Source organism: Ailuropoda melanoleuca, chromosome 11 (assembly GCF_002007445.2).
Source record: "Ailuropoda melanoleuca isolate Jingjing chromosome 11, ASM200744v2, whole genome shotgun sequence".
Lineage (NCBI taxonomy): Eukaryota > Metazoa > Chordata > Mammalia > Carnivora > Ursidae > Ailuropoda > Ailuropoda melanoleuca.
The window spans coordinates 66,860,833-66,885,196 of record NC_048228.1 but is presented as its reverse complement, the minus strand read 5'-3'; the positions used below and the strand labels follow the sequence as shown (position 1 = coordinate 66,885,196).

The 24,364-nt window shown below is 39.9% G+C and overlaps 2 protein-coding genes across 2 annotated transcripts in view; both read left to right on the top strand.

Moving 5' to 3' along the window:
- Positions 1-2,742, top strand: part of SRP72 (signal recognition particle 72) — a 29,319-nt gene extending 26,577 nt beyond the window's left edge. Inside the window, exon 19 of the mRNA XM_002918109.4 lies at positions 397-2,742. Coding sequence (XP_002918155.1) covers positions 397-574 — 178 coding nt within the window. The 3' untranslated portion in view covers positions 575-2,742. The remainder of the gene's footprint in view (positions 1-396) is intronic.
- Positions 2,743-3,084: 342 nt separating this feature from the next.
- Positions 3,085-20,923, top strand: ARL9 (ADP ribosylation factor like GTPase 9). The gene is made up of 4 exons (XM_034671997.1): positions 3,085-4,276; positions 7,393-7,555; positions 10,493-10,668; positions 19,311-20,923. The coding sequence occupies exons 1-4, from the start codon at positions 4,007-4,009 to the stop codon at positions 19,488-19,490; spliced, it is 789 nt and encodes a 262-aa protein (XP_034527888.1). The 5' UTR covers positions 3,085-4,006; the 3' UTR covers positions 19,491-20,923.
- The last annotated feature ends 3,441 nt before the right edge of the window (positions 20,924-24,364 follow it).

Below are 24,364 nucleotides of genomic sequence, written 5' to 3'. Positions count from 1 at the left end.
TTTTTTTAAAGATTTTATTTATTTATTTGACAGAGATAGAGACAGCCAGCGAGAGAGGGAACAGGGAGAGTGGGAGAGGAAGAAGCAGGCTCACAGCAGAGGAGCCCGATGTGGGGCTCGATCCCACAACGCCGGGATCACGCCCTGAGCCGAAGGCAGACGCTTAACCGCTGTGCCACCCAGGCGCCCCCACATATTTTTCTTTAATTAAAAGCAGTAAATACTGTATTCAAAAGAAAAATGGATAGGAAGTTGGGGAGCCCATTTTAAATGAAATAGAATATGTGTGGGAGATTATTAGGAGTAGAAAGTGAAATCCACATACATATGTTTGTATAGTCTTTTCCTTTGTTGAATATATGAATGACCAACACTCTCCTGATCTGATGATTTCAGGGATGCCAGTAAAACTGTGAGCAGCCCACCAACCTCCCCAAGACCTGGCAGCGCAGCAACAGCATCTGCATCTACAAGTAATATCATACCCCCAAGACATCAGAAACCTGCAGGGGCTCCAGCGACAAAAAAGAAACAGCAACAGAAAAAGAAGAAAGGTGGAAAAGGTGGCTGGTGATTAGAAAATTCTTGTTTGCAGGCTATTTGTAGTCTCACTGACACTAGGAACATAATAAAGGTAACACAGCAAGAAGCACAGAGCTACTCCCTCTCCCATACCCACATTTTCATGAAATGATTTTCTTGTGCACCACACAGGAAAGCATCTTCCTCAAACTCTGCCTAGGCAGACTTGGCCTACTTGTACCACCTAGCTTTTGCACAGATGATAAGGACTCAAAATAATTGGACATCTTCCCACCTTGATCTCTGTTGCCTTTTTTCTCTTTGTGTGCTGTGATCTGGTGTTTTTTTCAGTTTCACAAACAAGGCATGTTATCCAAAATTTCCTAGGATTTAAACAGAACCTACTTCTGTTTCAACTCGAGTCCGAAGATATTTGTTCCTATCAAATCCCACTTTAAATTATGTCTTAGGAGGCCTTAAGAGATAAAGTGGAATCTTCTGAGCATTCCAAATATCTGCTTAAAAATATCATGTGGTAAAAAGGGACCTTATTAATACACTGGTGTTCTTCACTTCATTACATGAATGACCACAGGAAAACTAAAATGTCATGATCAGTTTTAACCATAAACTCTCTGTCGTGTGATCCTGGAGTATGGGATACTATATATACATACTATATATATAGTAATGAAATGTGTGTGTATGTACATATATACACACATATATATAAATTAGGACTTCTTTGCACCCCGTATTGTTTTCAGATTATGATGACATTATGCTGATTTGGCACCATTAAAGAACTCAAGGAAAATGTATCGATGTTGCAAGAAGTTGACTCTTAGACCCAGTGTTCTGAGTCAGGTGGGTTTGGAGTGTCTCAATCGGAAAGATTTAATGGCCCTGTTAAGAGCATGAACATCGACTTCTGAGGTAGAGAGGAAATCCTCCAGAGTTCAATAGCGGGCAGTATTAGAACTTAACTACTTGGCCCAATTAATAGATACTAAAATGACTCGCCTTTGTCATTTGGGGTACAACTATTCATTACCCTTCTCAAAGTAATGAAGTATTGTACAGTCAGTCTGGTGTCAGTGTTGCTCTGGTCTTCCTTGCTTACAAGCCACTTTCCCATTGAACAGCTGTGAGACAGACACACTGGATTGCCACCCTTGTTAGTATTCATTTTGTGCTGCCCAAGGTAGCATTGAAGTTAGACTGAGTATTTCCTTGTGATCCTGTTACTTCGTCCTTGTTAATAAAGTGCTGCTGTGTTTGACTCTGAACATACCTATTGAAACTTCTTCAAAGATATTTTTTAAAAGGCTTTCCCTCCTTTATAAGAGTAAGAAATGCAGTGCTGCCTAATCAGAATCTGCAGTAATGTCTAAACAAGAGACCCTCCTATATATGAATGACTTATTATGGCATAATATTTTTTGAGCTTAGAGAGTAATCTTTTGGTAAGAGTGATATACTTATTCCTTCTGAATATATACTCCATTACAGGAATAATTGTTCATAAATTTGTCATTTAGGATTCCATTAAATTTCTGTGGTGAAGGATAATCATTTTTAGGTTAACTGAGCTACAGAATTTTGGTGAAAGTTATCCATTGTTGAAAATTTTGACCCAAGGCACCAAGAGTGAAATTTACATTTCTCTATTTAGTCGTTGTAATTACTAGCCTTTGTTATTACCAGTTATTACTAAGCAACTGAAACCTCAATTTAAGTAAGTTATAATTGTCAAATGAAGTATAAACATCTATATTAATTTTCTAGTAATTATTTCTTCTTTTGGACAGGTCTTTAATCAATGACATATACTTAGTGTGTGTGTGTGTGTACGTGTATGTACATTATAGAAGCCAATATGGATACATCCATTCACTGTGGTACATTTTAAAATAAAATATTCTAGCAGTGAGTATGGATTAAGATGTTTTCGGTTTTGGCATTTTATTGAGGACTTTCTGGTTGGTATACCTAAGAATTTTTTAGGCTGAATATCTAAAATTGTTTCTTGCCCCTCCCACAAAGCTTCAAAACTAATCTGATGGAACTGAGAGAGTCCAGTTGTAACTTCACTAACAATTCATCATGTTCATGTGTGTTTATAAACAAATTGAGGAGTAAACATTTTTTAAGTTACTAAGCACAGCATTTTCAAGGTTGCTTGTAAACTGCTAACATTAAAAACTTGTATCACTCAAACCTGGAGCCAGCCTGTCATTCACTGTTCCTTACAAGCCTATTGGAACAGTAGATCTGATGAAAGAAAGTCAATTTATTGCATTAAGATAATTTCATTAGATTGTGAAATGCATTCTTGAGAGCGGTTTAAGAAAATAATAAGGGGTGCCTGGGTGGCTCAGTCGTTAAGCATCTGCCTTCGGCTCAGGGTGTGATCCCAGGGTCCTGGGATGGAGCCCCATATCGGGCTCCTCTGCTGGGAGCCTGCTTCTTCCTCTTCCACGCCCCCTGCTTGTGTTCTCTCTCTCTCTCTCTCTGGCTGTCTCTCTCTCTGTCAAATAAAATCTTAAAAAAAAAAAAAGAAAAGAAAATAATAAAAAAGAACCGTCCATATACTTTTCAACCAACTTAAGAAATATTAACACCACCTTTGAAAGGTCCCGTGGGTACCTGTTTGGCTGCATATGGGATCATTGGGGGTGACTATTTTGTTCAGTTGTAGTTTTAATACCCATCATTACTACTATCTATGTCCTAGTGGACTACTAATTTAATCTCCAGGTAATTCCGTTTAAGCGACATGTAAAAATAAGGGAACCGTTCATGTTTCTCTTAAGCATCTTGAATAGCGGCCGCTAGACACTGCTAGTGGAGTTAAGACGGGACGGAGGGTGGGAAGATACCCGACTTCACTTTTCAGGCTTGTGATTACTGGCTGGGAGAGGCGGGGAAACCTCTGGGATGCTCTGGACGCCGGCGGCTTCCGAAGCGTTCTTCCGATGGGAGACACGTGGGCCGGGCGGCTCTAGGATAATGTGGGAGAGGTGACACTCTAGGAACTGGGCCGGCTTGGAAGGCCTTTCAGAGACTGCGCCCCACACGAGGGTATCGGGGCCATACAGCGACCTCCGGAGGACGTGTCGCCTGGGGCATTTTTCCTACCCGGAAGATCAGTCCCGCGGGTCTCTTCCCAGCTCCCGTGGCTGGGCCTCCCCCACCTCCCTGGGTCAACGCTTCCTCTAGCTCCTCCGCAATCTCCCCTCCCCCGCCCCGCGTTCAGCGAATCCGCGGCGCCGCAGACCCCTGCTAGCGGGCGTCAGATGCCCGGCGGCAGCCAGGGCGCCCTGAGACTGGCCTTGGCCGAGCAGTGACCGCAGGCGTTGTCTACGCCGCGTGGACCTACGTCTCCACCCTGCGTCCGCCACGGGGGCCACACCTACCGGGACCCAGGGCCTAGGCTCCAGCGCGCGGGCGCGCGGAAAGAGGGAAGATTAGGGCGGTGGGGATGGAGAAGGGGAAGGTGGTGAAGAAGGGGAAGGAGCCGGAGAAAGAGAAAATTCGGGAAAAAGGAAAGGAGGAGAAAGAGAAAAAGGAGGTGGAGAAGGAGAAAATTAAAGGAAAAGAAAAGAAGGGGAAAGGAAAGGAGGAGAAAAGTAACTGTAGAGAGGAAAAGAGGAAAGAGCGGGAGACCCAGAAAGAGAAGGAACAACTTAAGGGAAAAGAAGAGAAAGAGAAGGACAGCAGCGCCTTGACAAAGCCCCCGCTGGAGCCGCCGGTAAGGGACCGGTGCCTCGACCGGCTCTCCAAGGCCATTGTAGGCGGTCAGGCCCGAGCGCCGCCGGCTCTGTTACGTCCTAGGCGAGGCCCCGACCCGCGCGGGAGGGAAGCGGGTCTCCTTTGAGGGCATTTTAATCTGTGGATGCGAGGGGGTGTGCCAAGCTTCCCAAGACAGATGCTAGCCCCTTCTCCCTGTCACCTGCCTTACCCTCACCCCCCACCCTGCCCCTGCGCCCACCCTCGGGCGGCGTAGCGATGAGAAGAGGTCCTGGTTGGTCCGCACCGGGCGGAAGGTGCCCTTCGCCTGCCGGGTCTGTGTCCAGCGCTCAGCTGCCCTGGCCACACCCCGCCTACAGCGCCGAAACCAGCCCCCAGCTCTCGCCGCACGCGGGCTCTCTCTCCGCCTCCATTCTGTAGTGCAGGGTCCCTGAATTCGTGCAAATGTGTTTGAGGGCTGGACCTTCTCTGTGGTTACGGCTTCCTTTGTTTTCGGAGCACCAGCACCCAGAGGGATGGTCACCAAGTTTTAACAGGGAGGTCTCAGAAACCAGGCACTGCAATCACAAAAAGACAAATACCTATGGTACTACTTATATGAAGTACCTAGAGTAGAATTGGTGGTTGCCTGAGGCTGAGGGGAGGGAGAATGATAATGAGTACAGAGATTCAGTTTTACAAGATGAAGAGTTATGGAGATGGATGGTGGTGATGGTTGCACGGCATCATTAATGTATTTAATACCACTGAATTGTATGCTTAATAATGGGTAAGATGGTAAATTTTATATTATGTGTATTTTACCATAGTGAAAAAGTTGAAGGGTGTAGGATAAAAAGAAAGAAAAAACAGGCATTGTTTGGATCAGCTTAATAAGCTTCTTGTTCCTGGAGTTCCTGAGCTCGCAGGTGCTTTCTGGTTCTAAACAATTTGAATTATTAACTGCGATTTGATCTCTGGTAAAACACAGACTATTATAGATCCATTTATCGTTAAAAGAATGACTATTGACAGGGAACAGTGGTGTGCAAAATCACAAATCGCGTCAGAACTTTTGGCTTAACAGTAATCCTAGCTTTCCTTAAGAGATGATAAACATGAGAAAGCATGTATTTTAGCATGTGTTTTGCTAAAAAATAAAGTAAAATGTAAGCATCAGTGACTGCAGAATTTCTAGACAGGTTAGAGGAGGGACAGCCATGTGGTTGAAAAGAGAGTAGGGAACTGTTTTTACTCACAATATTCCTAGGATGTCAGATACCATTATTTTAGCACCACTGAGAAAGAAAAAAAAAAATGCTGCCAATCAAAATCTGACATATCTGGACACTTGGGCGGCTCAGTGGGTTAAGCATCCCACTCTTGATTTTGGCTCAGTTCATGATCTCAGTGTCTTGAGATCAAGCCCTGCTCTGTGATCAGCCATGAGCTTTCTTAGGATTCTCTCTCCCTCTCCCTCTGCCCCTTCCCTCAACCCCGCCCACAAGGGCGCGTGCTCTCTCTCTCTCTCAAAAAAAAAAAAAAAAAAAAAGACATACCATGAATTATAAAACCCTCGTTTTGTATATGTTTAAATGGGGGGAGGAATGCATCTTGGAACTGATAAAATATGTTGGGGGATCCATGAGTGGGGCCATTGGTGGAGACAGTAAGGGGGACACAGTCCACACCCTGCAGCCATTTCTTGGGCCCAACTTCGCTTTAAAGCATGTGATTTAAATCATCCTGTGACATATTCTCTATCCAGGAAGTCCTTCTTCCTCACCACCACACTCCCAGAATGACACTATAGCGTTTAGATGCAGAGGGAAGGGAATGGAGACGAAGATAGAAAATAACTGTGGAAATACCATTTGCTTTACGAGCCATCAAGAACTCCAAAAACAAACATGTATTTTTTCTAATTCTGTTATCCACAAGACAGTTTTCATAAATCATGCTCTCTATACAAGACCCTGTTAGACCAGATCTTCAAACATCTTACTTTCACATAGATCGTATTTTCAACAAAAGAAAAAGTGGGATAATGAAAAAAATTCACTTTTTACAAGAAACCCAGTCTAAATCTAATGTCATTTAGTGTTCAAGTACAAATGTAAAAGATTATTGTTATCCCAAATAATGTCATTGAAGACAATTACTGGTGTTTTTGTGCATGAGAAACTTTACCAGTAGGCAGTTTGAGAAATAGAATTGAATTCCTGTGGGCAATCTGGCTGTATTGTTGGTCATTTATTACTGTTCACATTAAATATTGTACCCTAAAAGCGACCTTTCTGAGCACTCTGAACTTTTCATACCAGCCTGCCCTTCTTGTCTCTCAATCAGTTATCATAAAAATTTCTAAGTCTGGTATGTTGGTGGAATGCTTCATTCTAAAGCTTATGTCAAGTTCAACAGGTTTTAACATCGGGTTCTAAAATAAATCTTCATTTGTGATTGGAACCTCTTTAACAATTTCTATAACCTTAGCCTTTTCATTTAATCATAATACTTATATTAAAAAGTATAAGGGGGAACTTTGCCCTAAAGTCTTTTAATCTAGTTAGTGATCCAATTAGGGAAAGAAAACAGATCAATAATATGAGACCTTAGGTCCTTACATGCTGAATGGCATAGTCAGTAGTGAACCACAGAGGTCCAAGATCCCAAACAACAAACTGAATTCTGGTGCATTCCCCAGTGGACATGAACTCAAGAAGCAAGGTGAAGTCTGAAAATTGATCCAGAGATCTATGGCACCTTCTATAAATCCTGATATGTAAAGTCTATATTTAATAGTTTGATCACCACTATTCTAGTTGGAGGATGGAGGGATGTGGTATGATTAATACCACATAACTAATGGCTGTTTGGTACAGTTTGTTCTAGATCTATTAATTTTTTTTCAAGTAAGCTGTATGCCCAACATATGGCTTGGATTCACAAGCCCAGGACCAAGAGTCCCACTGAGCCAGCCAGGTTCCCCTAGACATATTAAATGTTCTGTGAAGTTTTGTTCTGGTTTACAATTCTACAATTATTATTGGGTCCTACCACAGGCAGGCATGCTTCCAGGAGCCAGGAAAACAAGGCCCTGGTCGCATAGGTTTCTTGATTTGTCTTTTGTTTTCACAGGAGAAAAATAAGCAGATCCTTGTGTTGGGCCTGGATGGAGCAGGAAAGACCAGTGTTCTGCACTCTCTAGCTTTAAACAGAGTCCAGCACAGTGTGGCACCCACCCAAGGCTTCAATGCAGTATGCGTCAACACTGAAGATCACCAGATGGAGTTTCTGGAGAGTAAGCCCTCTTTCTCATTAGTAACAGGGTAGGCTTATCTTGTTATACCTTAAGCCAGACATACTGTTAGCAACACTGCACCCTATGAAAAGTGACACTGGGTCAGGATTTCCTACACTTTTAGAATGCATGTATAGTTTAATAGTGCAGTGTAGAGGAACTCACTTTCTATACTTATTTCCTCCTTTTTTCAGTGCTGGCATAAGAGGGAGCTGCAAGGAAGGCTATAGCACCCCCTCCTATAATAGCCTCTTTTCCATTACTACCCCCAATAAACATTCAGTCTAAGTAAATGCGACATACTTCCTTCTCTGCAAATGCAACTATAAAAAAGCCCCAACCCTCTTTTTGTAAAGAGGGCAACCCAGAAGTCTCTACACTAAAGTAATTCTGGAGTCACCACCTCTCTAAATATTGCTGTTCCCCAAAGTTGCATTAGATTCTCTTCTTTACATTCTCTCCTTGGATGATTTTATCCATCCTATTGGCCTTAAATACCATCTTCATGCTAATGACTCCCAAATTTATCTACCCAGCCCAAGCATATCCAAATGTCACCTGACATCTTCACAAGAATATCTAATTGGCCTCTCAAACCTAAAAGGCTCAAAACAAAGTGCTTGATTTATCGCCATATCTGTTTCTTTCCCTATAATGTACTGGTCAGTAAATGGTTCCTCACCTATCATGTTACTCAAGCCAGAAAACTAGGAGTCACCCTGATGTCTTCTTTTGCACCCCCAACTCCAGTCCACAAATAAAACACTATGAATTTTTCTACCTCTAAACAAAGCTTGAATTCATCAGTTATATCATTTCCTACTGCACCTATTTCATTTGGAACCTACACCATCTCTCCCTTAGATAACTGTAAACGCCTTTTTATTTTTGCTTTCATCCAGTTACAAAATAGAAAATATGGGCAGAGAAATTGTTCAACGTGTAGGCAAATCTTTCAGCTAACAACATTATTAGAAATAGAGATTTTAATTTGTTCAGAGGCTATAGAAGAAATAATAATTTTAACCAAATAGATAGCTAAGAAAATAGTCTCCAAATATAAACAGTGAAAAGAAAGCAAGGAAGGAACGAAGGGATGAAAAGAAAGGAAGAATTCGATTAGGGGAAAAAATGGACATATCTACCATTGGAGTGAGGGATTTCAACATATTGTCAATTATTAATAGAATCAAAGAGGAAAAAAATCAGCAAAGATACAGACAATTTGAACACAATAAGTTTCATCTAATGGACAATATAAGATTTTCAATTAGACAATTTTAGCTACATCCCAAAGCTATAATACATGGTTCTACTCAAAGGCTCATGGACCATTTACCAAAATTGACCGCCTAGTTGGATCATACAGCAAGCGATAACAAATTTTTCAGAGAAGGGGCATCATACAAACCATGTTCTTTGAATACATTGCAATTAAGTTAGAAGTTAATAACAAAAAGATAAAAATCCCTATATAGGTGAAATGTCAAAGGTAAATCCCTATATAGATGAAGTGTTACACACACACACACACAAAATGAGGAACAACCCAAATGTTCATTCATGCTTAAACTAAATATGTTAAAACCATATGAATTACTTAGATGATTACACATTCTTTTAAAAAGTTAATAACACAAAATAATTTAGGGAATTAACCTACCTTTGTAAAAGGAAAACAAAGGACAGGCAAATCCAGGCACTTTCCCAGTAGTATTTTAAATTTTTTTGTTAAATTCCTAAAACAAGGGTCTTCAAACTTTTTCTGTCAAGGGCTAGGTAGTAAATAATGTAGGCTTTGACGGCCACATGGTCTCTACGCAGCTGCTAAACTTGTAGTGTGGAAGCAGTGTGGACAGTATGTGAACAAGTCCACGTCTGTTTTCTGATAAGCCTTTATTTATAGACACTGAAATCCAGATGTGATAATGTTTACGTGTCATGAAATGTTATCCTTTCTCTTTTTCTCCCCAACTTTTAAAAATGTAAAATCCATTCTTTGTTCCTGGGCTGTACAAATATAAGCAGTGGGCCAGATTTAGACTGTGGGCCATAGTTTGCCAACCTCTGTTGTAGGAGAAAAATAAAAATTAAATTCATTGTGTATATATATTATCATACCAGTAAATTTCTTCTGGGAAGAATCAGCAGAATGAAATAATCCAGAGACATTTTTTTTTCCTGAGGCAAATATTCTTTAATGCCCACAGGATCCTATTAAATCTTAGTGCAATGTTAAGAGGAGAAATTAGTTCTGGGATTTTGACGAAGGAGAAAGATTGTGCAAATGAGGCTGGTCAGTGAATTCAGTGTATTTAAAACTTATTTAGGGGGGCGCCTGGGTGGCACAGTCGTTAAGCGTCTGCCTTTGGCTCAGGGCATGATCCCAGCATTCCGGGATCAAGCCCCACATCAGGCTCCTCCGCTGGAAGCCTGCTTCTTTCTCTCCCACACCCCCTGCTTGTGTTCTCTTTCACTGGCTGTCTGTCTCTGTCAAATAAATAAATAAAAATCTTTAAAAAAAAAAAAACTTATTTAAGAGAAAGGTGTGTTTTAACCTATCACCCCGAGTTATTTTAGTAACATAACATACTCCCATTTTCTGAGCTTAACAGATAGGCACTGGTCCCTGTGGCCGCAGCGTGTTACAGATCAGGAGGCATCCACTGTATCCACTGTAGTATCTAGTGTCTTTATGCTGAGTCTTTGTGTTCCAGAATGATCGAACCACTTATGGAGGATAAATATTCCTACCAGCCATTTCCCTAGTAACATGTCTCTGGTCATTCTCAGAATTGGGTACACTTCTAACACAGTGGCAGTTTTATCAGAACACCTGTCCTGTGTTTGGAAATTACCCAAAAGTGCCTTTCCTGCCTCCTCAGTGGATGCTTCTGCAATGGTTTTTGTGTCTTCTTTCTCTACTGTTCTTTGTAGTTGGTGGCAGTGAACCTTTCCGTTCCTATTGGGAAATGTACCTGTCCAGAGGATTGCTGCTGATCTTTGTGGTGGATTCAGCAGATCACAACAGATTACCTGAAGCCAAGAAACACCTTCATCAATTAATTGGAACAAACCCAATCCTTCCTCTGGTTGTGTTTGCAAACAAACAGGTAAAAATCTATGCAAATACAAGTTGTACTTAATAGTTTTATTATTACTAAAAGAAAAAGAAATGTCTACTTTTAATAGCTAGATATTTAACAATATGCTGTAAATTCAGTTTAGTTTATACTTATTAGATCTACTGGATTATGAGCTCCTTAAGAATAAAGACCATTATTCATCATTGTGTCCCTTATACTGAACAAGCATAGTAGAAATTCAACAAATATGCATTGAATTTAATTCAATAAACATTTACTGATGGTTGAATTGATTTCAACAAAATATTTGAGTGTCTACCATACATAAAGAAATAGTTTTCGATCAATTAGCCTGACCTGAATTTATTTCACACACATAAAAAATATTAAACAACCACGGAGAAATTGGAACCTTGTACAGTGTCATTGGGAATGTAAAATGGTTCAGCCTCTTTAGAAAACAGCGTGGCAGTTCCTTAAAAAATTAAAAATAGAACTCGCATATGATCCAGCAATTCCATATCTGGGTATATACTCAAAAGAATTGAAAGCAGGAACTCAGATACTCATAATTCCATGTTCACAGCAGAATTATTCACAGTAGTCAAAAGGTAGAAGCAACCCAAGTGTCCCTCCATGGATGAATGGATAGACAAAACGTGATATACATACAATGGAGTATCATTCAGCCTAAAAAAGGAAATTCTGACACATGCTGTAATATGGACAAACCTTGAGGACATTATGCTAAGTGAAATAAGCCAGTAACGGAACAACAAAGATTGTATGATTCCACTTTTATGAGGTACCTAGAATAGTCAAATTCATAGAGACAGAAAGTAAAGTAGAGGTTACCAGGGAATTGGAGGAGAGGAGAAGGAGGAGTCATTATTTAATGGGTACAGGGTTTATATTGGTGATGATTGCCTTGGGTTGGGGGAAGGAGAAATGGGAGTTATTGTTTTGTAGGTACAGAGTTTTAGTTTTGCAAGATGAAAGGACTTCTGGAGGTGGATGGTTTCACAACAGTGTGAATATACTGAACCGTACACTCACACATGGTTAAGATGGTAAATTTTGTTATGTATATTTTACCACAATAAAAAAAAGTTTAAAAAATTAAACATCTATAGCATTGTAATACTAAAGCCCCTCTTTCAATTGCTAAGATTGCCAATCATTAGGGAACTTGATTCTTTCACTACTTCTAAGGGTGAATGTTTATGGCAGTAAACTAAGTAATTACAAATGATGACCTAAAGAAGAAGCCTATGTTACAGTCCAGCATGGAAGCTAGTTCTGCAGATTATATTTAAAAGAAGGGCTGGAGGGGGCGCCTCGATGGCTCAGCCGTTAAGCGTTTGCCTTCAGCTCAGGTCATGATCCCAGGGTCCTGGGATCAAGCCCCACATCGGGCTCCCTGCTTGGTGGGAAGCCTGCTTCACCCTCTCCCACTCCCCCTGCTTGTGTTCCCTCTCTCACTGTCTCTCTCTGTCAAATAAATAAATAAAATCTTAAAAAAAAAAAAAAAAAAGAAGGGCTGGAGGGTGGTTGGCTTGATCGGTTGAGCGTCTGCCTTCAGCTTGGGTCATGATCCCAGGGTCCTGCTTGGCGGGGAGTCTGCTTCTCCCTCTGCCTCTGTCCCTCCCCCTGCTTGTGCGCTCTTTCTCTCTCAAACAAATAAATACAGTCTTAAAAAAAGAAGAAGAAGAAGAAGGACTGGAGCTTTAGTTTTGTTTTAAACTGGAGCATCTTAAATACCGCAAGCTACAGACCATGGTGCATATACGTGAGCTGTATGGTATTCCATTGCATGAATATACCACAATTTTACCATTTTCATGCTGGGTGTTTGGGTGATTTCCAGTTGTTTATTGTTATTAACAGTGCTACAGTGAATCTTCATGTATGTGTCTGCTTGTAGGCGTGTATCAACATTTCTCTAGTGCATACACCTAAGAGAGGAATTGCTGGGTTTTTGGATTTGTATCTATTCAGTTTTACTAGATCTTACCAAGTTGTTTTCCAAAGATATTGCCCCAATTTATTCTTCCACCAGCAGAATATGACAGATTTTTGCAGCTCCACATCCATTTCAATACTTGGTATTGTCAAACTTTTTCATTTTTGCCAATCTGATGGGGCTGAAATTTTATCCTATTATTCTAATTTGCATTTCCTTAACTACTAGTGAGCTTGTAGTTGAGCTCTTTTCAGGTGTGCATTGGTTATTAGTTTCAAATTCGTTTCATTCTTTGAAACTAATTTCCACATCTGTGAATTGTCTTTTATTTATTTTTAGAGAGAGAGAGAGAGTGCAAGTGAGAGAGAGGAGGGGGCAGAGGGAGAAACAAAGAAAGAATCTCAAGGAGGCTCCATGCCCAGTGCAGAGCCTGACATGGGGCTTGATCCCATGACCCCCAAATCATTACCTGAGTGGAAGTCAAGAGTCGGTCACTCAACTGACTGAGCCACCCAGGCGCCCCTGTGAGTTGTCTTTTAATATCTCTTCCCAAATTTCTATTAGGGTGTTTATCTTTTCATATTTGAGTTGTAGAAAAGTTTCATATCTTTCGGAAAAATAATCCTTTGTTACTTACATGCATTACACATATCTTCTTCAGCAACTGGTTGACTATTATTTTACTTTGCTATGGTTCTCTTCTTTATACATAGCTTTCCATTTATTTTTTTAAACGACCACATTTTTTAAAATTTATTTTCATTCCAGTATAGTTAACATATTACTTTCAGATGTATGATATAGTGATCAGTTCCATATATTACTCAGTGCTCATCAAGGTAAGTGTACTCTTAATCCTCTTCACCTCTTCACCATCACCCCACTCATCTCCCCTCTGGTAACTGTTCTCTATAGTTAAGAGTATGTTTTTTGATATGTCTCTTTTTCTTTCCTTTGTTTCTTTTGTATCTTAAATTTCATATGGAGTGAAATCATATGGTATTTGTCTTTCTCTGACTGGCTTATTTCACTTAGCATTATACTCTGTAGATCCATTCATGTTGTTGCAAATGGCAAGATTTCATTCTTTTTATGGCCTAGTAATATTCCGGTGTGTGTGTGTGTGTGCGTGCGCGTGCACTCATCACATCTTCTTTAGCCATCTATTGATGGATACTTGGGTTGCTTCCATAGTTTGACAATTGTAAATAATGCTTCAATAAACATAGGGGTGTATATATCCCTTTGAATTAGTGTTTTCTCATTTTTTGGGTAAAATACCCAGTAGTGTGATTACTGGATTATAGGGTATTCCATTTTTTTTTTAAGTAAACTTTACACCCTGTGGGGGGCTCAAAATCATGACTTTGAAATCAAGGGTCGCATGCCCTACTGACTGAGCCGGCCAGGCATCCCAGGATAGTTCTATTTTTAATCTTTTGAGGAACCTCCGTACTATTTTCCACAATGGCCGCACCAGTTTACATTCCCACCAACAGTGCACGAGGGTTCCTTTTTCCACATCCTCGCCAACACTTGTTGTTTCTTGTGGCTTTGATTTTAGCCATTCTGAAAGGTGTGAGGTGATAGCTCATTGTGGTTTTGAATGGCATTTCTCTGATCATGAGTGCTGTTGAGCATCTTTTCATGTGTCTGTTGGCCATTTGTGTGTCTTCTTTAGAAAATGTCTGTTCATGTCTTCTGTCTATTTTTTAATCAGATTATTTGTTTTTTTGTGTGTGTGGGTGTTTTGAGTTGTGTGAGTTCTTTATGTACTTTGGATACTAATTCTTTATTGGATATGTCATTTGTGAATATCTTCTCCCATTCAGTAGGTTGTCTTTTAGTTTTGTTGGTTGTTTTTTGTTTTGTTTTGTTTTGTTTTTGCTGTGGAGAAGCTTTTTATTTTCATGTAGTTCCAATAGTTTACTTTTGCTTTTGTTTCCCTTGCCTCAGCAGACATATCTAAAAAGATGTTGCTATGGCCAAATTCAGAGAAATTACTCTCTTCTAGGATTTTTATGGTTTCAGGTCTCACATTTAGGTCCTTAGTCCATTTTTAGTTTGTTTATGTGTATTGTGTAAGAAAGTGGCCCAGTTTAATTCTTTTGCCTGTTGCTGTCCAGTTTTCCCAACACCATTTGTTTTTCCCATTGCATATTCTTGCCTTCTTTGTCCTAGATTAACTGACCATATAATTATGACTTTATTTCTGGGCTTTGTACTCTGTTCTGTTGATCTGTGTGTCTCTTTTTGTGCCAGTACCGTACTGTTTTGATTACTACAACTTTGTAATATAACTTGAAGTCTAGAATTGTGCTACCTCCAGTTTTGTTTTTCTTTTTAAAGATTGCTTTCACTTTTTGGGGTCTTTTGTGGTTCTATGCACATTTTAGGATTGTTTGTTCTAGTTCTGTGAAAAATGCTGTTGGTATTTTGATAGCTATTGCATTAAATCTGTATATTGCTTTGGGTTTTATAGACATTTTAACAATATTTGTTTTTCCAATCCGTAAGCATGGGATGTCTTTCGATTTCTTTGTATCATCTTCAATTTCTTTCAACAGAATTTTATAGTTTTCAGAATACGGGTCTTTTGCCTCCTTGGTTAGGTTTATTCCTTGGTATTTTATTTTGGTGCAATTATAAATGAGATTTTTTTTTCTTAATTTCTCTTTCCGCTGCTTTGTTATTAGCATAGAGAAATGAAACAGATTTCTGTACCTTGATTTTGTATCCTGCAACTTTACTGAATTCATTTATCAGTTCTAGTAGTTTTTTGGTGGAATCTTCAGGGTTTTCTATATATAGTGTCATGTCATCTGCAAATAGTGGAAGTTTGACTTCTTCCTTACTAATTTGGATGCCTTGACTTCTTTTTCTTGGTTGATTGCTGTGGTTAGAACTTACAGTACTATGTTGAATAAAAGTGGTGAGAGTGGACATCCTTGTCTTGTTCCTTTCCTTAGGGGAGAACTCTCAGTTTTTCCTCATTAAGTATGTTGTTAGCTGTGGGTTTTTCACATAAGGCCTTTCCTATGTTGAGGTATGTTCTCTCTAAACCTACTTTGTGGAGGGTTTTTATCATGAATGGATTAATTACATTGTCAAATGCTTTTTCTGCAACTATTGAAATGATCATATGCTTTTTCTTTTTTATTGATGTATCATGTTGCTTGATTTGCAAATATTGAACCACTCTGGCATCCCAGGAATAAATCCCACTTGACCGTGGTGAATAATTTTTTTAATGTATTGTTAGATTTGGATTGCTAATATTTTGTTGAGGATTTTTGCCTCTATGTTCATCAGAGATACTGGCTTGTACTTCTCTTTTTTGTGGTGTTTTTCTCTGGTTTTGGTGTCAGTGTAATGCTGGCCTCAGAGAATGAATTTGGAAGTTTTCTTCCTCTTCTGTTTTTTGATATATTTTGGGAAGAATAGGTATTAACTCTTCTTTAAATGTTTGGTAGAATTCACCTGTGAAGCCATGTGGTCCTGGGCTTTTGCTTGTTGGGAGTTTTTTTGATTACTGATTCAATTTCATTGCTGGTAATTGGACTGTTCAAATTTTTATTCTTCCTGATTCAGTTTTGGGAGGTTATATGTTTTTACAAATTTATCCATTTCTTGTAGGTTGTCCAGTTTGTTGGCATGTAATTTTACAATCATTTTACAATCATTTGTATTTCTGTGGTATTAGTTGTTATTTTTAACTCTTTTGTTTTTAATTTTGTTTATTTGAGTCCTCTCTCTCTCTCTCTCTTTATGAGTCTGGCTAAAGGTTTATCAATTTTGTTGATCTTTTCGAAGAACCAGTTCTTGGTTTCATTGATCTGTTCTATTGGGTTTTTTTTAGCATCCATGTCATTTACTTCTGCTCCAATCTTCATTATTTCCTTCCTTCTGCTGGTTTGCAGTTTCATTTGTTCTTCTTTCTGTAGCTCCTTTATGTGTATGGGTAGGTTGTTTATCTGAGACTTTTCTTGCTTCTTGAGGTGGGCCTATATTGCTATAAACTTCCCTCTTAGAACTGCCTTTTCTGTGTCCCAAAGATTTTGGACTGTTGTATTTTCATTTTCATTTTTCTCCATGTAATTGTTGATTTCTTGGTTGACCCATTCATTGTTTAGTAGCCTGTTATTTAGCCTCCATCTATTTGTGCTCTTTCCATATTTTTTCCATGGTTGATTTCTAGTTTCATAGCATTGTGTTCAGAAAAGAGGCATGGTGGGTGAGTGAGAGTGAGAGAGAGAGAAAGAGCACACAAGTGGGAGGAGGGGCAAAGAGAGAAGCAGATTCCCCACTGAACAGGGAACCGGACATGGGGCTCAATCCTGGGACTCCAGAATCATGACCTGAGCCGAAGGAGGATGCTTAACTGACTGAGCCACAAAGGTGCTCCTCCTCCTCCCCCTCCCCCTCCCTCCTCCACCACTTCTTCTTCTCCTTAAGTAAACTCTATATCCAGTGTGGGGCTCCAGCTCATGACCTTGTGATCAAGAGTTCCATGCTCTACAGATTGAGCCAGCCCAGCACCCCTATCCCTAATGTGCTTTTATCACTACAAGGAACCCCTCTTTTTATCTAACATTCTCCTCATATTTTCTTCCTCTCCAATTCCATCAGTGAATTTATTACCTTGAGACATTGTACATGTTACTGGATCCATTAACACTGTTCAGAAGTCCCTACAGGCTCTAAGAACAAATGAATTCTGATCTCAGACAGGCATTGGAATGTATTGGGATGTATTGGGATGACCAACATCTAGAAATTTAATCAATTGCAACCAGATACCACCAGAAACATTTTTCTAGATACGTCTCCTGAGGCAAGGAAAATAAAAGCAAAAATAAACTATTGGGACTACATGAAAATAAAAACTTCTGCACAGGAAAGAAATTCATCAACAAAACGAAAAGGCAAGGGGGGTCTGGGTGGCTCAGTCGGTTAAGCAGTTAAGCGTCTGCCTTTGGCTCAGGTCATGATCCCTGAGTCGTGGGATGGAGCCCCTAGTCAAATCCGGCTCCCTGCTCATCGAGGGACCTACTTTTCCCTCTCCTCTGCCCCTCCCCCCGCTTGTGCTCTCTCTTGCTATCTCTCTCTCTCTCAAATAAGTAAATAATATCTTTTAAAAAAAGGCAAATACTGATTGGGAAAAGATATTTGCAAATGATATATCTGATAAGAACTTAATATCCAAAATATGTAGAGAACTTACACAACTCAACATTCGAAAAACAAATAATCCAATTAAAAAATAGGTAGAAGATATGATGAACAGACATTTCTCCAAAGACATACAGATGTCCAACAGACACATGAGAAAGATGCTCAACAACATTAATCATCAGGGAAATGCAAATCAAAACCACAATGAGAGATCACCTCACACCTGTCAGAACAGCTAGAATCAAAAAGACAAGAAATAACAAATGTTGGTAAGGGTGTGAAAAAAGGACCATTGTCCATTGTTGACAGGAAAATAAATTGGTACAGGACCCACAGAATGGTGAGTCCTCACAAAATTAAAAACAGAAATACCGTATGATCCAATGATTCCCCACTACTGAGTATTTACCCAAAAAAACTAAAACACCAATTCAAAAAGGTATATGCATCCCTGTGTTTATTGCAGTATTCTTTACAGTAGCCAAGCTATGGAAGCAACCCAAATGTCCATCAACAGATAAATGGATAAAGAAGATGTAATATATATACATATATTGGAATATTACTCACCATAAAAAAGAATGAAATCTTGCCATTTGTGAGAACTTGGGTGGACCTAGAGGGTATTATGCTAAATGAAATAAGACAAATACCATATTATTTCATTTATATGTGGAATCTAGACAACAAAAGAACAAACAAACAAACGGGAGAAATTGACCCATAAATACAGAGAACAAACTGATGATTGCCAGAGGGGAGAGTGGTAGGGGAATGGGCAGAAAGGAATGAAAGGGAGTGGGAGGTACACACTTCCAGTTATGGAATGAATAGGTCACAGGGATGAAAGGTACAGCATATATAATGGCATATGCTGAATATAAGGTATTGTAATAGCATTGTATGGTGAGAGATGGTAGCTACACTTATGGTAAGCACAGAATAACATACAGAGTTGTCAAGTTACTATGTTGTACACCTAAAACTAATGTAACATTGTGTGTCAACTATACTTCAATAGAAAAAATTGATCCTATTGAATATGATTTTTGGTAAATAAAAAAGAAATGGAAAAACAAAAATAGAAGCAGGTTGACCACAGTGTTTGGAAAATTGATTAAGGTATTAGAATGGCTTAACCTCATTCCAAAAATTCCTTTTTGATGATAGCTCATAACTGCTGGTATAATTCTGCTGCCCTTTATTTCTCTCTCTCTCTCTCTCTCTCTCTCTCTCTCTTTGTAAGTAATCTCTATACCCAATATGGGGCTCAAACTCACAACTCCAAGATCAGGAGTTGTTGCATGCTCTACCAACTAAGCCAGCCAGGTGCCCCATTGCTGGTACAATTCTGATTAAAATCTTTATATTCAGGCAACCACTGGGGTCATAATAATGGGGTCATGATATCCTTCACATTAAAATGGAGGTGGGATCATTGAGAGCAATAAATTAGAATAATAAATGTATCTATCCAAAAAGATTGCAAAATAACCAGCTTTTTCCTATCTGTTTTCTATTCTGGGTGAAGGATCTTGAAGCAGCCTATCGTATTACAGATATCCATGAAGCTTTGGCATTGTCTGAGGTGGGAAATGACAGGAAGATGTTCTTGTTTGGAACCCAAGTGACTGAGAACGGCTCAGAAATACCCTCCGTCATGCAAGATGCCAAAGACTTGATTGCACACCTGGCTGCAGATATGCAGTGATCACGCCCAGGCCCACTGTGCAGCTCTCAATCTAAATGTCACCAGGGAAGGTTGAGTGACAGGTTTGAAGCCAAACATTTCCACTGTCAAATAAAAAATAAACCATTTCCTATTTTCTTAATGCATGACATATATACAAAGATAATGTTAATTGATTAAGAGCCTCTCTACATTTAGATTTTGAGCTTTGAAAATATTGGTAAAATAATATGTCTGGGGGGATTTGGATTTTCATCAACAAAATTAAAGTGAAGATTAGTAAGCATTCAAACCATTTGCAGTTTTTCGGTGACCAGAGATTTAAATTAAAATATTTTAATAAACGACCTCTTTTCAAGTAAAAATCTAGGTGTCTTTCCTTAAGTAGATTCGCATAACGCTGAAAGGAAAGAAATATCAGGATAAGGCAAGGAGAAAAGTAAGCACTACCAGACATACATAGAAATATAAAGTAACAGCATTTAGAAAGATTTAGGAAAGACTTCTCTTTTAGGGGCTGATATACTAGAATAGGAACGCTGAGGATTTGATTTTTAAATACTTGACATTTTGCTTTTATACATAGATAAGGTTTCTTCGCCAGAAATATTTTACGATAATTCTGTTTACCTACAAACATGATAAAAATCCAACTTTTAACCTTAGTGTCTTGTCTTGATTTTAAAAACAAACAAAAGGACTTCAGTTTCTAGTCAGTATGTAAGAAGCTCGGAAGCTGCCACTCCATTCTAACAAGTGAAAAGCTAAACAGACTGAAAAATCAACAGCTCTTCTAGGATCCATAAAAGGCGAGGACACAAGGCAAACTGCTGCCCCCAAGACTGAAGAAACCAAGAAGAGAAAATTTACTGGAGCAGAGCTTCATGAATGGAAACAACTGTGGGAACCAGTGCCAAGGGAGGAAAACCAGAACTGTAATTGACGAACTGCTGGAGGCTCAGACGGATGACTATGAGTAAAAACTCCAGGTGATCCAGACACAGTGGGGTCCCTACAATTTTGTGAGACTTCTTTAGGAGCTTGATGAGATTCCCACAGCAAATATTAGAGAAAAATCCCTTGGTGCTTCCAGAGGAGGGAAAAAGGAATCAATTTGAAATATGCCAAGTATACCAAAGCACTGTGTTTTTATTAACAAGGCCTGCCTTCAGGGGAAACTAGTTAACCAGAACCTAACTTGCTGGGGTACTAACAGAGCCTAACCTGGGGAAGAGAAATGCCCAACTCCAGCCCATTCGAGCCATCTTGTCCCACATAAGCAAAGAAGAAAACAAAGACACACATGTGAAGTTCACTGTCCAGAGGCACAGGCTCACTAAAAGACTAAGATTAATCGTAGGAGTATAGAACACTTCCCCCTCCCACACCCCACCACCACCTTACTAAAGGTCTGTTTGTAGCAGTTTCTTTTACTTAGTACATCATGCTTGGCTATCGAGGACAAATTACAAAACATACCATAAGCCACTGGGTGGCTCAGTTTGTCGATTGTCTGACTCTTGATCTCAGCTCAGGTCTTGATTTCGGGGGTGTGAGCTCAAGCCCTGTGTTGGGCTCTGTGATGGGAGTGGAGTCTACTTAATAAAAAACAAAACAAAACAAGAAAGCAACCACACAGAAGAGACATCAGAACCATATACAGCATTGGATATGGTTTTGTGTTCATATGGTTTTATGTTTTAAATCACGCTTTTCTTTCCATCTCCTTTCACCAATGCCAGCCCAGGCCACCATCATCTCTCTGGATTCTGAAGTGCCCTCAAACTGGTGTAATGACAATTATGATAAGAATTACATTCGACTTCTCCTCAGAAACCACGCAAGTAAGAAGAGAGTGAGTAAAACATTTAAAGTGTTGAGAGGGAAAACCCACCAACCTAGAATTCGGTACTCTGTGAAATTATCTTTCAAAAGTAAAGGAAAAAGGCTTTCTCAAATGAACAAAAATCAAGGGAATTTGTTGCCAACACACCTGCCTTGCAAGAAATGTTAGAAGTTCTTCAGAGAGAAGGAAAATTACACAGGTCAGAAATTCAGATCTACTTAAAGGAAGAGTACTGGAAAAGAAATAAGTGAAGGTAAAATTAAAACTTTTATTTTTTATTTCAGTTTTTAATAAAGATTTTATTTATTTATTTATTTATTTATTTATTTATTTATTTGAGAGAGAGAGCATGAGCATGAAGAGGGGGAGGAGCAGAGGGAGAAGCAGACTCCCCGCTGAGCAGGGAGCCCCACGAGGGGCTGTATCCCAAGCCCCCCTGGATCATCCAACTGGAAGGCAGATGGTTAATTGACTGAGCCACCCAGGCACCCCATGAAAAGAGGATTTGTTTTGCAAATCCTTCCTTTTAAAATTTGGGATTTGTGGCCAAAAAAAAAAAAAAAAAAATTAGTGAAGAGGAATTAGCCCCTCTGAATGTTAGCACGAAATCTCCACTATCAGTATTGGACTGAAATGGAACATACTTGAATTTAGGCATACATGTGCAAAATGTTAATTACCCTCTGAGAGAGGAGGTGTTAGAGTGATACTTTAAGGTCACTGGCTTTCTCATCTTCAGAGCTGCAGAATAATGTTGAACAGTATCATATCACAAGAGCCACTTGTGTTTCTAAGGTCAGTCAGACAGACCTTAGTCTGTCCTATGGAAACTGGATCACATAATGATTCAGGATTGTCAGAAATCCTGCCCTAAAGATTGCCAAGTACTGGCCTTTGGACAAATCCCTTAACCATATTGTGTCTTACTTGGTCTTCACTCTAGAAAAGGATTAAATCAAATGCAGACTACTTTCAGTCCTAAACTCTGATTCTATCTCTTATGTTTTCTAAGGTAGTTGGGGGTATACATAAGTTCCTGGATACCTATTTCAAAGGTGATGCCAGAAGCTTTTGGGATAGGGGATGATAACTCTGTTCAGTCTTGTTTTTCTCACATTCTGATTTTAGCTTCGGCATTTTGGTAATAAGTGTTGTGGCTGGAGTTTTTCCCTCAGTGAAGAGCTGTTGAGTGCCAACATGGTGGCGGCTGCTTGATGCTGAGGATGATTAAAGCAGGGACTTGAGAAGCTCTCAGGCTAGCAAGGAAGGTACATGACACAGGGGTTTCTAATGAAATGGCACTCATCCAAGACAGGTTGGCATGTTGTCAGAGAGGCTGCCTGACTGCCAGTCTTCCCAACAGGCCTCACAGGTGGCATTCACTACCTTAGAATAATGACCATTGCCAGCCTTCCCGGCTCAGAAACTTTAAGTATAGTTAGCACAGTAAGAATGGATCTGTCTTGGGGCACCTGGGTGGCTCAGCTGGTTAAGTGGTTGCCTTTGGCTCAGGTCATGATCTTAGGGTCCTGAGATGGAGCCCCACATCAGGCTCCCTGCCAAGCAGGGAGCCTGCTTCTCTCTCTCTCTCTGTCTCTCGCTCCCCCTAATCGTGCTCAATCTCTCTCTGTGTCAAATAAGTAAATTTTTAAAAAATTTAAAAAAATAAGAATGGATCTGTCTTTTCATTTATTGATTTAGTCAACATTTATTAAGCACCGACTATATGCCAGAACTCTTGCAGTTAAAATGATGGAAATTCAACTTAAATTTGTGTGTGTCAAAAAGGCATTTGGGGGGGCGCCTGGGTGGCACAGCGGTTAAGCGTCTGCCTTCGGCTCAGGGCGTGATCCCGGCGTTATGGGATCGAGCCCCACATCAGGCTCCTCTGCTGTGAGCCTGCTTCTTCCTCTCCCACTCCCCCTGCTTGTGTTCCCTCTCTCACTGGCTGTCTCTATCTCTGCCAAATAAATAAAAATAAAAATCTTAAAAAAAAAAAAAAAAGGCATTTGGGGGGCTCATTATACTAGGAAATTTAAGGTATGGGCAGATTCAGGAGTTCAAAGATAACAAGGCTGTCTCTCCATCTCTTGGTCCTGCTAACCTCTGTTTGGCTTCATTCTCAGATTCCCTCTGCAAGGAATTGCTCTCAATACCAAACCTACAACATTCATATAGCTCATGATCCCAGAGCAAAATGGGTCCTCTCTTTTAAAGTAGCCATCCAGCAAATCTCATGGAGGGGGAAGATTGGTTCTGCTGGGCTCACATAATGATCCCTGTGGCCAAATTGCTCAGAGCTGAGGGAGGGGAGAAGGATTAACCCTCTCAAACCATATGGAATGAGTTCCCCACGGAAAGAACGGGTTCTACTTTTAGAAGAGGTAAGGGATTCTAGACAGGAAAAAAATAGAATGTTAACTAAGCACAGCAGTGGGCTTACACCAGCCATCAGGGCAGAGAATGCCCCTATCATTAAGGAGTTATATTCTAGCTGCGGAGGCACACACAAAAAAAGCAGATGAAATAATTATAAATTGTGTTGAATCAAGTATCTGAGATAGAAAGTAATGGCAGGAACATTTTTAAAATTACTGTGGGTTGGAAAAACTTGAGTGGGTGATATTTAAGCCAAGAGCTGAAGGATAGAAAAGAGCCATTGTGTGAAGAGAGGAAAGAGTAGGCTCCAGGCAATGGAGGCAGGTGTAGAAAGATGCTGAAATGGGAAAGATTTTGATATGTTAGAGAAGATTGAGGAGGCTAGAATGTAGACAGCAAGAGTGGAACAGCCCACAGTAGACCGGAGAGAGAGAGGCAAGGACCAAGATCCTGCGGCATCTTATGGTGCAAAGCTGGAGATTTATTCTAAATAGTTTGGAGAGTCATAATTGCCATTACACCAGTTTGAGGGCACTTCAGAATCCAGAGAGATGATGGTGGCCTGGGCTGGCATTGGTGAAAGGAGATGGAAAGAAAAGCGTGATTTAAAAACACATTTGAAGGATGAACTGGTTGCCGATGTACTAGAGGTAGGGAGGGGGGTGAGGGA